Source organism: Ambystoma mexicanum, chromosome 10 (genome assembly GCF_040938575.1).
Source record: "Ambystoma mexicanum isolate Mex_15411 chromosome 10, UKY_AmexF1_1, whole genome shotgun sequence".
Lineage (NCBI taxonomy): Eukaryota > Metazoa > Chordata > Amphibia > Caudata > Ambystomatidae > Ambystoma > Ambystoma mexicanum.
In genome coordinates, this window is record NC_090932.1 from 1009669623 (window position 1) to 1009685767 (window position 16145).

General features: G+C 48.8%; 1 protein-coding gene across 1 annotated transcript in view; it reads left to right on the forward strand.

Moving 5' to 3' along the window:
• The first annotated feature begins 1009 nt into the window (after nucleotides 1-1009).
• ECE2 (endothelin converting enzyme 2) overlaps nucleotides 1010-16145 on the forward strand; it is a 513778-nt gene continuing 498642 nt past the window's right edge. Inside the window, exon 1 of the mRNA XM_069618808.1 lies at nucleotides 1010-1740. Coding sequence (XP_069474909.1) covers nucleotides 1666-1740 — 75 coding nt within the window. The 5' untranslated portion in view covers nucleotides 1010-1665. The remainder of the gene's footprint in view (nucleotides 1741-16145) is intronic.

The following is a 16145-nucleotide window of genomic DNA, read 5'->3' on the forward strand; positions in this document are numbered from 1 at the left end:
TCTCATGGAGCCCCGTGTCCCTCTCCTCTCACCCTCTCTTCTCTCATGGAGCCCTGTGTCCCTCTCCTCTCACCCTCTCCTCTCATGGAGCCCCGTGTCCCTCTCCTCTCACCCTCTCCTCTCATGGAGCCCCAAGTCCCACTCCTCTCACCCCTCTCTTCTCTCATGGTGCCCCATGTCCCTCTCCTCTCAATCTTCTCTTCTCTCTTGATGCCCGTGTCCCTCTCCTCCAACCGCTCTCTTCTCTCATGGTGCCCCATGCCCCACTCCTCTCACCCCTCTCTTCTCTCATGGTGCCCCAAGTCCCTCTCCTCCAACCCCTCTCTTCTCTCATGGTGCCCCATGTCCCACTCATCTCACCCCTCTCTTCTCTCATGGTGCCCCATGTCCCTCTCCTCCAACCCCTCTCTTCTCTCATGGTGCCCCATGTCCCACTCCTCTCACCCGTCTCTTCTCTCATGCTGCCCCGTGTCCCTCTCCTCCAACCCCTCTCTTCTCTCATGGAGCCCCATTTCCCTCTTCTCTCACGCTGCCCCATTTCCCTCTCAGTTCACCCATCTCTTCTCTTATGGTGCTCCATGCCCCTCTCCTTTCACTCTCTCTTCTCCCATGGAGCCCCGTGTCCCTCTCCTCTCACCCTCTCCTCTCGTGGAGCCCCGTGTCCCTCTCCTCTCACCCTCTCTTCTCTCATGGAGCCCCGTGTCCCTCTCCTCTCACCCTCTCCTCTCATGGAGCCCCGTGTCCCTCTTCTCTCACCCTCTCTTCTCTCATGGAGCCCCGTGTCCCTCTCCTCTCACCCTCTCCTCTCATGGAGCCCCGTGTCCCTCTCCTCTCACCCTCTCCTTTCTCATGGTACTCGTGTCCCTGTCATATCACCCCTCGCACGGTGCCCCATGTCCCACTCCTCTCACCCCTCCCTTCTATTTTCCTGCCCTATGACCCTCTTCCCCTTCTTCGTGTGTCATATATATCAATCCCTCTCCAACCACGTCCTCTATGCACTACGTGTATCCCAAGTCTGTCCGGCTCTCTTAACATCCCCTGTCTGGCTGCTCCCGCGGTATCTTCGTTCTTCTCTCCTCTCACCTGTTTTGTGAGTCTTCGCCCTATCCCCCCCTGCCCTCCTCGTACACATCCTCGCCCCCTCCTCGCCGTCGGCCCCCTGCCTCCCGCCTGCACTGGCTCTCTGGGTGTAGCATCGCATGCAGCCAGCATCCTGCCTTGCTTCGCGGATGCAATGCATTTTGTGTCATAGTAACTATCCGCGCGGCAGGGAAGCGGCTCCCCTCTCTCCCGGCTCTCTCTTGCTCGCGCCCCTCCCGCTCCTTTCTCTCCCATTCTTCCAGGCTCTCCCTTTGCCCCTCGACCACCCCCCTCCATCCCCCACCCCCACCTCTCCTGTCCCTCTCACACCCAGCCCCCTTCCTCCAGGCTCTCCCTATACCCTCTTCCAGATCCCCGAAGCTCCCTGTCTGGCCCTCTCCCTCTGCCCTTCTGCAGCCAGGCTCCGGGGTGGGAGGCACGGGCCTCCATGCTGCCGCACGGGCACGGAGGCTAAAGGTCTTGTGCGGGGTACGGGCGGGCTATCACCCCCGGCCGGCGGGGACATGGCCAGTGAAGGCACCGCGGCCGAGCTGGGCTAGCAGAGGGGTGGGCGCGGGGGCCATGACAGCGGCCGCCATCCGAGCCTCCTTCCGCAGATCCAGGATGAACGTGGCCCTCCAGGACCTCGGCAACAACGTGAGTACCCGAGGGGGCCATTAGGGGGCAGGGGGCCGGGCCAGGAGATGAGCACTGGCGGGAGGCGCAGGTGTGTACTGAACCCGTGGCCGGGGTGAGCAGAGAGATGGACCTCTGACACCCAAGGGTGGGCAATGCATGGTGCTGAAAGGACTGACGGGCTGCTGCAGAGGGGGCGTCCAGAAGTGCAGGGTGTTCTCCGGGGGACAGTAGCGTGCAGGGGAAGCGGCGGCTTCTTAGGGCAGGTGACGGGGTTGACCTCTCGCCCACTCACCCCCCATACAGTGCAGGGTACTGTGGGGACCTCTGGGAAAGGTTGTGTGTGCAGACGAGAACCCTGTGGATGTCAGGGTGCTGGAAGGCAGGGGCGTTGCTAGGGGAGGGCTAAGGGGGCTATAGCCCCTGGTCTTTTGGATGTAGCCCCGGATAGAATCTCAGGAGCTACAACCAAAAGGCTAGCTAGCCCCCAGTCCCAACCGTTCTGGCATTAGCGTAGCCCCGGGTCTTTTCCAGACCTAGCAACACCCCTGCTGGAAGGGATGGCTCCGGGGAGAGATGCGTGCCCGAGGGGCGGGGTGATGAGAGGTTATCCCCCGTAGTAGAGTCGTGCACCAGGGAAGAGGAAATCCCTGAGCTGGGATGAGAGCGGCAGTCAACCCCAAGGATGGCAGTGCAATCCGTGGGGTGAACTTCCCGTGAGAGGAGAGATGGATGGGTGGGTAGTGGAAGCGTGAGCACTGTAGATGAAAGACCACCGCCGAGAGGTGTGCCCTGGAATGGAGGTTGCCTCCCGGGGGGCGGGCTGGGGGGTGCCTGTCCGGCTGGTGTTGGTTCTGGGTGGGAGCCCTTAGGATGGGGAGCGTCACGCGGTCATGGAGTAGTGGCCCCTGAAGTAGGCCTGTACTCATGGCCTCCACCGGTGCGCATATGTTGTCAAAGAGAGTGGGTCTTCGTGCGATTGGGTACAGTGCTGGATGGTGCCCTTCTGGTTAGGCCAGGGTGATGCCCCCCCCCCGCACCCGAGGTACAGGGTGCTGCTGTCCTGTGGAGACTGGGGTAATTGAAGATATCGTTGCGAGCCTGTGCTTCAAGTAGCTCGAATCGCTGGGCGGTTGAGCCGCCCCCTCCCCTCGCCTGTCCAGGGGAAGATGGGGTGTCACAGAAGCGCCTCTCCTGTTGGGGTAGGGGTGTTGGGTTGGGAGGAAAAGGTTGCGATGGGAGGAGCGGGGGTGGTAGCAGTACCGCGAGCATGCTGCGGGGCAGAGACACCCTCAGATTGAGCTGTGAGGAGGAAGCAGTCAGTCGAACAGACACCCCGAGGATGCGCTGTGATGGGCACAGACACCCTGAGCATGTGTTGTGAGGAACAGTCATGGGCAGGGGCAACATGAGGGTGTGCTGTTTGGAGTTGTTATAAGCCTCGCCACCCCGAGGTTGTACTGTGGGGCGCAGTGGTGGTGCGCACAGACACCCTGGCAATGGGATCTGAGGAGTACTCATGGGAACAGACACCCTGAAGTTGTGCTGTCAGGAGTAGCCACTGGCACAGATACCCTGACGATTTGCTATTTGGGGACAACCATTGGCAAATACACCCTGAGGTTGTGCTTTCAGGAGCAGTGGTGATCCGCACAGACCCCCTGGGCAGTCATTTGAAGAGACAGGGCAGTTTCTAGCTAACTTGGTGCCCAGGACGAAACATCAGAATGCACCCCCCACCCCCTGACTGGCACACGCCACTCCCAACTACACCCCTGTCATGCAACAAAACCCCCCCTCAATATGAATAAATAATTGCTATATAAATGAAGCTGGTTTAATTACATTGTAATTCAAGTACTTTACAGAAGAATTCTAATGTGAAAACACAGCTGTTGCTTCCCAAGTACATGGTTTTTCTGTCACCTGCTCTTAGGGAAGGCCTTGCATGAATGCAGTTTCAAACTGTCCCTACTGGCACACTGCGGTTTGAGCTGCCTACCGGGGTCCGAGGGCCCACTGACCACTGGCTCTGTGTTGCAGGTGTTCTGTTCGTACCACCTCACTTGTATTTCACAAGGGGCAATACTAGACTAACCATATGAATTATTTTCTGATAGAAGGTTATCATTCCAAGATGGGCCGTCTGGTACACTCTTGTACTCTTTCAAAATACCTCTCTGGGAGTGGTAAAGGGGACAAATAGCACCAATGAGGATTCCTGGTTGCTTTGCATTAAATCACAGAGCATTTCAGGACTATAACAGTGATCAGAGATCTTTACATTTGATAAACAAGTCTTGTGATAAGAGGATTGCATGTGCGAATCTCTAAATGCATAACTGGTTCACAATACTCACCCTAACATTAAGTTTGTAACCATGAACCAAAGATGCTCATTTGGACTTAAATGCTCATTTGGACAGCTTACGTTTTTTGATGCAAGTATAAAATGGCTGCAATATCAGTCATTCAAATGGGATACAAGGGCTCTTTTGCTTCTTGTTTCTGAATAATTTTAGAGGAGGGAGGGCTGGGTCTCAGTGTGGGCATGCCCAACCCCAATACAGAAACATCTTTGGGGAATTATATCTACAGACATGGACAGGATACCCCACAAGAGAGACTCAATAAACAATGCACAGAAAGGCTACACAGAAATGATTGTACCCCTTTCAAACTTTATCCTGACCAGTAATACGCTGATGAAGCATTTTAAACACAACCAGCTTCTAATGCATGGTAAAGGGTCTACAGTTCCTCAGCCACTACCTCCTCACTATTACGCAGGCGTCAGGGGTTATTTTGACAAAAAAGAGCGGGCCCATGATTTATCTAACAGAGCTGGCATTAGCATCTCTTAGTGCTGGCCTGCAGCTAGTGAAAATCATGGTGTGGCAGTGTAGAAAGGGCGTTTGGGCTAGTGGATTTACATTTTGAGGCAACTTCCTTGATTGCTTTATGTGTTTAAGTGTGGGCACAGTATGGCATGCTCGCCAGAGTCACATACACAAAACAATCCAGTGTGCTCTTGTATGGATATTGGGCACATCAGACACAAACAAGCTATATGTGCGGTTACGTAAGGGAGCACGACATAGACCCCATTAATCAACAGGGTGGTGACTTGTGCAGCACACAAATCATTGCTGCACACATATCACTGCATTTATTTGCCATGGACTACTGTTTGCATGGTGACAAAGAATGAACCCTGCTTTCCTAACCAAGGTGCCTAGTGACATTGAGTTGCTATCTGGTGTGCGTGCTCAGCAGTGGCTGACATGTTTAGACAATGAAAAGACCTTTGATGCTGAGCAGATGCATTTAGGCAACGTCCCAATTCCCCCACTACAATACTTAAACCAGACAATTAGAGTTAACCTTCCCAGGGGTGCGCCATATCCAACTAAAAAGTAATATACCAAAAAAAAGTGTTGCAGTGTCAAATAAAGAGACATGAAAATAGTTTAAAACTTTTCGGTGTGGCACGTTAATTCTCTTTGAAGAATACATCGGTTCGGCCAGCTAACTGATACTTGTGCTGGCCTGGTGAATAAAAATGCCCCATGTTTAGTTCTTAACACTGAGATGTTAAGCACATACTGTGTAAAAACTATGGCCTGTTAAGTGAGCCAAATTTATAAATTGCCCCACTTGAAAGGCTGTCAGCACAAAGAATGAAGGGTGCAGGGTGTGTGACTCCAGAGCATCTCACACGCTGCGTTTGGAATATGCATTCCTTTGTTTGCATATTCTGATGCATCACAGTCATCCACAAGTCGGCAGAGAGCAGCCAGCCGCACATTGCAGTGGAGTGCTCACCGGCACAGCAGGCTGCTTAATCTGTTGTCCGGCGAGCTCAGAAGCAGCTTTCAGAGTGGGCCCCTTATGCGCCCACCTCTGGAATATTTAGCCATGCGCCCCGGGCCGTCGCCTGCTCCGCCCGGGCCAAGAAACGGGGCTGTGCTGAGAGACACCTTGAGGTGTTTTGTGGAGCAATCATGGCCACATACACCCTGAGGATATGTTGTGATGATCAGTGTTAGTGCACAGACATTCTGGAAATGTGCAATGAGGAGCTGTTGTGGGCAGAGAAACCCTGAGGTTGTGTTATGAGGAGCAGTTGTGGTGCACACAGACACCCTGCGAATGTGCTCTGAACAGTTGTCACAGGCACAGACACCCCAATGTTCTGCTGCGAGGAGCAGTGGTGGTGTACACAGTCTGAGGATGTGTTATGAGGAGCTGTCATGGGCACATACACCCCGAGGTTCTGCTGGGACCGTGCTCTGAGGAGCTGTGAAGGGCTGGCTCATCTGTTGTCAAACACCCGCTGTGGCACAGGCGCTCTTGTTTAAGCTGTGGAACCGCTAACCTTATGGGGCATGAAAATATATACATAAACGATACGTGGACTCTTGTTTGTGTTCGCAATAAAAAGGCAGTGACTTTTTTTTAATTAAACAATACTAATGACACAGCAGGAATATTGTGTTTGTTTCCTGATAAACATGTGTGCATTGTTATCATAGTTCTGTACTTTTGGGTGCTTGGGCCGGGAACTGGAACCCACCCTTCTTTGCTCCCAGTGTGCCCCGCAGCGTGGGCTCCCTGGTCCGTGCGTTTGGGACCTGTACATTGTCTGGTGGGCACTCCTGTGCCTGCTGGCAGATTCCTTCCAGGCCCATGCCGCCTTCCTGTTCTTCTGTTCCACGACTTTCGAGCAGCGACTGTTGTCTTGTGCTTGCCCAAATGTACCTTCTTCAGGGGTGGGTGGGATCTGGGCAACCAAGAAGCTGTGTCTTCAAATGCAGAGTCCAGTAAATTCAGGCCAGAGTGTTTCTTCTGCAGTGCTGCTGGCTGTCTTCTTCTTGCTGTTAGATTGAATCCATCAGCTGTGTTTTTGGATACCGAGGCTTGAGCCTCATTACTCCATCTTCTCGGGTTGAGTATGTAGTCGTGGGTTAGGGTTCTTCTTGGTCTGTGTGGTCTTGTCACAGTAGGGCTAGTTTCACAGTGTCTCCAGCAGCCCTGTCTTTATAGGGCCAATATGCCCCGCGGCAATAACATGCCCCTGGCGCCTGTGCACCAGAAGGGCCGGCATGCGCACATAGGTTCCCTGCCAAACACTACTGCCAAGGTGCTGGCGCCTACCACCTGTGTTAGACTACCTAACGAGGGAAGGGGAGACAGGAGGGGAGGCGCGCCTTATGGCTGCCTTTCTTTCCCTCCGACCCCCAGCCCCCCTCCCCTCCTCCTGTCTCCAGTGGCAGCTCCACAAGCTTAAGGGCTTGTGGCCTTTAGCTTCATGGGGGGTACCCCCCTCATTTCGCGGCACTAGACATTTCTCTCGTAATGACGGTGGATGAACGCACTACCACACTACGCTCCCAGTGCACGCCACTCACGTACACATGCTGGAATCAGTTGGCAGTGCTTTTCTAGAGGCCAGTGAGCTATGGTTTCCTTCTCAGCCGGGTCTCCACCCGTTTCTGGGTGGTGCTTATTTTGGTCCATGCCCCTCTCTCTTCCTTACTTACCACACCTTTGTATCGCCTCCTCGGTCTGTCCGCATCCCTCTTTCTCCCTCTCCTCTCCCCACCAGCGCTTCCTCCTTCGTGGAAATGCCTTTCTGCTCGCCTCCAGGTGGCCATGCAATGCCCATCGCATCTGTCGTCCACCACCCCTGCCTTTCTCTTCACGTGCAGCCTCTCTTCCGACATCTCACACAATTCCTTTTTAGTTTTGGCTTAAACTATTGCATTGGCGTACAGCTAGGGGTGACCCTGGGGAGATGGGATGTGAGGAGATACACAAAGATTTGTAGGTGCTGTTTGGTTATTTAACTACGCTCTGGCTCCCCATTGCCACGATAGTCCCTTTGACTTTTCCTACCCCTCCCCGAGTCCCCGTGCAAAACACATCCGCCTAGACTCTCTTTGAGCTAGCTTTATCATCAAATGCTGTACTCTAAGCGCCAGTCACTGTTACTTCCAAGCAGTCGTCTGCAAGTTTATGGCTCAGTTAGAGCTTCAATTGTGCTACTGGCGTAATAATAATGTCTTAGTCAAGTGTGCCTTCAGCCACTTGATTTATAAGCAGTATGCAGAAGTACTGTGGAAAGTAAGCATTCACAAAACCATCAGGTGTGGCTTATGCCTGGGTATTAAATAGACATTTGCCAGGTACTGGCACTATATGCCCAAGTACTCACACTATTTTGCAACTGCTACCAATAATGACCAGTTAGTACCCTTACGGCGGAGCCTGGAAAATGCCTATCCCATGACTAAACTAAAGACAGACCTGTTGGCATTGCCTACGCTTGTTTGTTTTGTCAAACCTCCCACCCCCATACCTCCCCTCGTATGCCCTTCTTCCTGGCATGTGACACTCCTCTGTTACTCCTGTATTGCAATCCCCCCTTCTCTCTCTCACCTGTTCATGTTCCCTCTTGCATCTTTTAACATCTCAACACAGCCCCTCTTTTAACCACTCTTCCCCCCATCTGCTCCAGCTCATGCACTCTAGCCCCTTACCCATGCCCCCCACCATGCCAATATTTTATTTACTTACGCTCTTCCATGCTGAAGCTTTCAATTATCCCCCCCCCCTCTGCCTCATGCCCCAAGACAACATTTCCATGCTTAGCGCAATGGCTCATTGATTTACAAGTATTGGCGAAGTATTTTGTAGGCGAAGGGAGAATGTGTTTTGGAAAGGATGCTGTGTGGTTTACTATTAAAAGGTGATGCTGGGGGTCAGGGTTGCATTATGCATTGGGTAGGGAAGGCCAATGGAAGCAGCCCAGTGCCGGCCTAGAGGTAGGGGGACTAAGAGGGAACCCAAAACCATCCCAGGGTTGGTGAGGGAAGGAGAATGGGGAGTACAAAGGAATCCTCAAATATTCCACAGGAAGGGGAAGGAGAATGGGGAGTAAGAGATAGTCCAGAACTATCTCAGAGATGGGGTGGAGGGAAGTGGGCGGGGAGTAAAAGGGAGTCCAGAACCAGGTCAGAGCGGTTCCAATAGTTTGCATGTGGGTCCTTGATTTTCTGATGGAGGTGTAGGCTGCCAGATATTCTGATGCTTTTCTGCTCTCTCTGGGCATTGCCATTGCAAGATCGAGGGTTTTTGTTTATCTTTGAGCATTGTAAAGCAGATGAAGATCACCAGCTCAGATCATTTTGATCTCTTTTGCCTATCAGGTGTGCATGCTTGCAAGCTTCCTGTGGTCATCCTTGCTTGCTGTTTTTAATTTTGGCACATAGAATAACTACTGACTGGCCAAAACAACAGTACAGAGAAGATGGAGAAGGGAAAGAGTGTTCAGATGGAAAATATTTGGTTGGCCTGGTCCTTCCGCTCACTAATGAATCTTCTAGTCTGTCTGATTTGTCATAGACCGTCTCCTTCAACATAGTCCTTCGTCAAAGTCCTTCTCCTTCATCACCGTATTTCTTCATCATAGTACTTCTCCTTCTTAGTCTTTCATCATGGCCCTTCTCCTTTGTCCTGGTCCTCCTCTTTCAACGTAGTACTTTTAGTACTTCTCCTTTATCATAGCCCTTCATTCCAGTCCTCCTTCATGCAAGTCCTTCTCCTTCATCACAATCCTTTGTCAGCCTCTTTCTCCTCCATCAGAATGCTTTGTCCTAGTCGTTCTTCTTCATCACAGTCCTTCTTTGTCACAGTTATTCATCACCGTTCTTTTCCATCATATTTCTTTTTGCCAGCCTTTCTTCTTCATCCTAGTCCTTCTCATTGGTCATATTGCTTCTTTGTTAAATTCCTTCTTCGTCTAAGTATTACTCCTTTGTTAGAGTCCTTCTGCATCTCAGTTCCTTGTTATATGATATGATAGGTTATATATAACGTGCTTAATACCCAGAGGTTACTAAGCACAGACCCGGGGATCGAAACCTGTGTGGCTCTGTGTCGTCTTGCTCCCAAGGCGAGCACGTTACCCCTGAGCTACTCCTCTTTCGTCACAGGAATGCCTTCTTCATCATAGTCCTCCCCATCACAGTCCTTCTGTTTTGTCACAATCCTTCTCCTTCATCATAGTTCTTCATTGTAATAGTCCATATAGTTCTTCGAAACGCTTCGTCATACACCCTCTCCTTCATCACAGGCCTTCTTCATCATAATCCTTCTACTTCAGTCCACTGTCATAGTCCTTCTCATTCATTATTCTTTCATCAGTCCTTCTCCTTCATCACAATCCTTCTTCTTTATCACAGTCATTCTTCATCATAGCCCTCCTTCATCACAGTGTGCAGTAGCACCTGGAGCATTCCAAGTGCCAAATGTAATTACCAATAAACAATCTCGGACCCAAATAACCGGACAGACTCAACGAATATTGCAAAATACTATTTTATTATCAGTTCAATAAAGTAGGGAAACCTGGTGAACAAACAGATTGCAGCTCAGTCACTCTCAAATACATTTCAATTACACAAAAGCTTTATACCTAGATGTACGTCAGCTATGACGTCATCCTACATGGCAAACAGTAAAAACCTATCAAAAGGAGGTATTGGTTAAGGCAACATATATACCTATACTTCGTTTAGGTGTTAGTAACACAATTGGCTGCCCCTTATCTGGTAGGCATGCATTGAACCGCCTCTGACTACTTGTAATACAGATTAATAGCAGAATAACAGCAGCAGATTGGCTTCTGCAACAATGTATGGTCCATCGCTACATAGGCCCTCCTGATTGGTTGGCATTCTTTCCCAACCTTGCACATTCGGCTTGTTAGCAGCACATAAGCAAAACGAAACCCAGGTGTGGGGAACAATGTCAGACCACTGCCCACTTGGCCAGTTAGCCTACCATCTCTTGCATTTAGGTGCAAAGCCAAGGCTTCTTCTTTGTAGTGGACCTTGCTGACTGTTCTCTTCCTCAGGCCTTTTAATGGAGTGAATGTACATTGCTATCTTCATCTGGAGCTTAATGAATAGGCCTTGTTTTACAGTCTTGCACCATGTATGAGGAGACCACAATTTTGTCCATTCTGACCTTTTATTTAGTGCTATTTGATTCAATTATACTGGGTGCTATTACTCCTTTTGGCCTCTGTAGAATTGGTTGCTCCATCTTGCATATACTTTCTGCATCTTTGATTGTTCAATACTTATCACTTGCAAATGTTTACTCCTTTTCTAATCTAACAGAAATATGCCCTACGTATAAGGCTTATTCTCTTCAACTCATTCTGTACTTTTCAATTGCTTCTTGCTGCGGCATCCTTGATCCTGAGCCAAACAAATATTCTTTGTTCTTACAAGAATCTGTATTTCTCTGCCTGTGAGCTCTGCAACCTTGGTCTCTCTTCTTGGACTTTTTAGCTTACTATTAAATGGCTGCTTTACCCATGTTATATTTTCTACTGCAGCAAGCTTCTATATGTCTCATCTACCTGCCTTTTTCCGTATGTACACCTATTGCATCTCGTCTCACTTATCGTCTCAGTGTAGATGATTTCTTTGTATCTGCATAAATGTTTAGTTTGTTACATCAGTCACATCTTTATTCTTTAAGTATTCGCATATAATTTCAGTGTGTCCTTGTATCTTCTCTTCATGACATCACTTTACTCTTGTCAGATTTCATTTATAGCTCTTCTATGTTCAATGGTGTATGCAGACAGCCTTCTACCATGTCAGTGGGAGGGTATATTCGATATGGTTGTCTGAGAGCATAACGTCTCTCATATCTTCGATGCTGTATTGGGATGATACCTGGTGTCATGCACAGTGCTTTCTTGTTGTTCTTCCAATATGATAGAGGTGAGGGGGCGGCACTAGAGATGGGGTGTACATCTGCCTCTCTACAACAATAGTTCTTTTTTTTATCACAGTCCACATCACAGTCTTTTTCCTTTTTCAGATATCCTGGATATCACAGATCAGGCCCTGGCGTGGCTCGCCTCCTTTCTCTCTGACCGGCCATCCCAGGTGGAACTTGGGCCCTTTCTCTCCTCTATCACTCTCTCTACTTGTGGTGTCCCCCAGGGATCTAACTTGTCCCACGGGTTCTTCAATATCTACATGGCCGCCTTGGACCACAGGATCTCTACCTTTACCTCTAACTTTCAGTGTTATGCAGATGACATGCAGCCCTATTTCAGGCTAACCTAAGCCTCCTCGCTCATCCCTGACTGTCTATCCGCAATTCATTCCTGGTGCACTGCTAACGATCGCTGCCTGAACGCCAATAGGACAGAGATTGTCCTCATTAGGACCCTGCTCCCGCTTTCCCACTTTCACACTGGCCCGCCTCCCTTGGCCCTGTGCTCTCACCTACTAATGAGGCAAAAAATTTGGAGCCATCTTCGACTCCACTCTCTCCTTCTCTTCGCATATCTCAGACATCTCCAAAAAGTCCCACTACCAACTGCACCTCCTTAGAGGTATGCTAGCTTTTCTCACTTTCCCACAGAGGCTCACCACCTTGAGAGCCCTGGTTCTCTCTAGGCTGGACTATTACAACAGCCTCTTTCTCAACCTTCCTACTTCTACTCTCCGTCCTCTACAACTCATCCAGAACAGAACCACAGCACTTATCCTTGGCCTCAAGACCTGGGACCACATCTGTCTGGTGTTGAAATCCCTCTACTGCCTCCCCGTGGCTGCAAGGATCAAGTTCAAGACTCTGCATCGTCCACTAGGCCTTCTGGGGCTGGGGCCCGGACTTTCTACAATGCTCGCTTTCTAATTACTGTCCCCCTAGAGTCCTCTGCACGTCCTCCGCCAACTCTCTGTGGGTTAGCTGCTTTCTCAAACAGAGATTTGGGGATAGATCTTTATCCTCTTCAGGTGCCTCCCTCTGGAACAGCCTCCCTGCCTGTCTGTCTTGAGCATGAGCACCTTACGTAAGACCTCCCCCTTCTCTTCCTCCTTCTCTCTGCCTCTTCCCTGCTAAACTCTGCTCTTTTCCCCGCCCTACTTCCTCCTTCTCCTCCATAACTCTACTTCGTTTTTGCTGACTGGTTGCCTGGTTCACCTCCAGTGCCTTACAGGTCCCAGGCCCCCCGCCAGTCTTTTGCACTTGCCTCAGGGCCACTGCACTATGTTCAGCACTACTGCACTTTCTGCCTACGCTCTTTGAGCGTGGCAATCCTCTCTGCACTTAACACAGCGCCCTGTGGGACTGGTCGCATTTGTTCCCCCCAGCCCCTCTTCGTTCCACCACTGTCTGCATGTATGCAGTAACTAAATGTACTAGGACTAGTAAGTTTGTCTGTCCGTCCCGACCCCCCACCTTTTTCTGCCCCCCCCTCCATAGCTTGATCAAAACTGTAACACTCATGCACTTGCACTAGGAGGAATGCCGTCAGGCCTAGTATGCTAGTTTTCTGTGAAATAATTCGGAAACTTCAAGGCCTAAGAATGATTACTGATTATTCATTCCCATGTTCCTTTCCCACCTTGAAGTGCTTTGAAGCACTCCATCTGTGCATAAGCGCTATATAAATAAACAATTTCAATCATCTGTCATCATTCATCACAATCCTTCTTCACAAACCATCTCCTTCCTTATAGTTATTTCCTTCATCAAAGTCTATGTACTTCATCACAGTCCTTCTCTTTTGTCACAGTCCATTGTCACAACCATCACCTTCATCATAGTCCGTCACCTTCATCACAGTCTTTCTCTTTTGTCACAGATCTTTTTTACAGTCCTTCTCCTTCATCACAATCCTTCATCAGAGGTCTATTTTGTCAGTCTTTCTCTGTCCCAGTGCTTCACCTTCATCAAAGTCATTTACCTTAATCCTAGTCATCTTCTTTTATCACAGCCCTTCACAGTCCTTGTCCTTCATTACAGATTGTTTCCTTCTTCCAGTCCTTTATCATTGTCCTTCTCCTTCATCGCAGCCCACCTACTTTATTACAGCCTGTTTCCTTCATCACACTCATTCTCCTTTGCTACAGTCCTTTGTCACAGATCTTCTCCTTCATCGCAGTTTTCCCCAACGTTAGTATTTTTCTTTTGACCCTGTCCTTTGTCTGTCCTCCTTCATTGTAGTCCTTCATTACAGTCTTTCTCATTCACAGTCTTTTGTCACAGGCTTCTCCTTTTACAAAGCACTTCATCTTCTTTAGTCATTCACCTTTGTCATAGTCCCTCTTCTTTTGGCCCAGTTCTTCATCACAGTTCGTGTCCTTCTCCATTGTCACAATCCTTCTCCTTGGTTGTCACAGTCCTTCTCCTTCAACACAGTTCTTATAGTTTGTCATAGTCCTTATTCATAATCCTTCTACTTTGTCACAATCCCCCTACTTTGTTACAGTCCTTCAGCATAGTTCTCTCCTTTGGCACAGACCTTCTTCATCAGTCCTTCTCCTTTGGCATAGTCCTAATTAATTACAGTCCTTTGTCACACTTCTCCTTCACAGTCCTTCATCACAGACCCTCTACGTTATCACATTATTCATCTTTCATCACAGACTTTTCCTTGGCATCACACCTCCTCTTCTTCCTCACAGACCTACATCGCAATCCTTCTCTTTTCTCACAGTCCTCCTTTTCGCATAGTTCTTCTACTTTGTCCCAGCCTTTCATCAGTAATTGTCCCTTGCCACTCTTGCTTCTTCATCCTATGCCTTCTCCTTTATCCTACTCCTTTTCTTTTGTGCAAGTCATTCAAGTTCATCATTGTCCTTCACCTTTGTCATAGTTCCTCGGCTTTTGTCACAGTCCTTGTCCTTAGTGACAGTTTGTCTACTTCATTGCATTTCTTTGGCACAATATGTTTCCTTCACCACAGTCCTTTGTCACAGTCCTCCTCCATCACCACAGTCCTTTTTCTTCATCACAGTCCTTATCCTTTGTAATAGTCCTTCACCCTAATCAGACTGTTTCAGGCACAGTCTCTCACGGGGGGAACGTGATGCCTGTCAGAATGAAAGTGGAGTGAGAAGATTCTAAGAAAAAACAAAAGGCCTCAAACTGGACACTGAAAACATAAAATGTGATGTAATGTATGATAATTCTGCTATGTTATGCTGAAAGAACCTCATCCTAAACCTGCATATGGATCTACGTGTGGTATTTCTACATTTTGCAACTATGGGCCTTGACTGGTTGCAGACTTTGAGGTAAGCTGTCGTCAATAAGCGTGATGCTTGCAGTCAAGTAGTGAGTAAAGCAGCTGCCCACATATAAATGGTAAAGCATGATGCTCCTAAAAAAGGTTTTGAAGTCAAAAATGGTCATATGGCCTTCATGCTATCAGATCTTCCTTATGTGAGTTGTAACTAGCAAGTGTACATACATGTTGATATCCTCTTTTCATGGGCATGGCGGGTAAACTGGTGCTGGGTATTGGTACAACAGAGTATTCCTATCTTACTCCAAACAATAGTTAACAAACAGCGCATACCTTCATACACATGGACTCATATATTATGTATGTCTGTATTCTGTTTCAGAGTTGCACAATTCTACTTTTTGGCCATGTAGTACATGGATTGTTAGGGAATGCACTTTTCTGTTTACATTGCTTGTGCCATAGGTAATTGGGACTTGGTGTGATGAATGGTGCCATGTTAGATGGAACAGTAAAAAGAAGCATGGTATGGACTTCATAGCAGCAGGTGTAAGCTGCAGGGTTAGTGCATCAGCTGCCAATGTAAAGTGAAGTATTTAATCAGCCAGCAGAGATAACTCACCTAATATTTGTCATGTGATGAGTAGCCCTTTAGCTTGCATTTTTCTAAAGCGGTGCCCAATCTTACAGGGGCCAACAAAAAGGCATACCCATACATAGAATATGCAACATGTCCTTACTGAGTGTCCCTGGATGGCGAAAACCATCCAGTTAAATGTATCCAATTGTACCCATGACCTGACCACATTCCCAGAGCGCGCCTTCTGGCTCCGCTGCCCGAATCCAGGTAAGAATGGTTTACACTGGCCTTCTACCGCGGATGGAGGGCTTTTGAGCAACAGTTGGCAGCTATATAGGTGTGCGTGTAGCCCCTTTGTTAATTTTCTTACACACAATGATGAGAATGTTTACGTCGATGATGTATTTATGCATTCTATTCTATTTTAAAGCATTATATATATTTTACTATTTATTTTTGTTTTTGATTATTTTCTCTGTTTTATGTGTGAAGGCTTTTATTTGCCCAAAACACATTAAAGTATAAAATCCCTCACGTTTGGCTTTGCTTTTGATTGTTTCACATATAGGGCATTCCTTGTGGGCACAACCAGCAGGTGGGATCAGGGCGATGGACCTCCCTCAAAGTTTGGAAGGGTCCCACCCCTCCCACCTCCTTTCATGGGATGCACGTGGTACTGCCACTGTATTAGGATCCATGTCATTTCGCCAAAAGAATGACTTTGAAATCTTTTAATTTGGGGGAGGAGGGCGGTCCCTCATTACCCTCCCTTCCCCT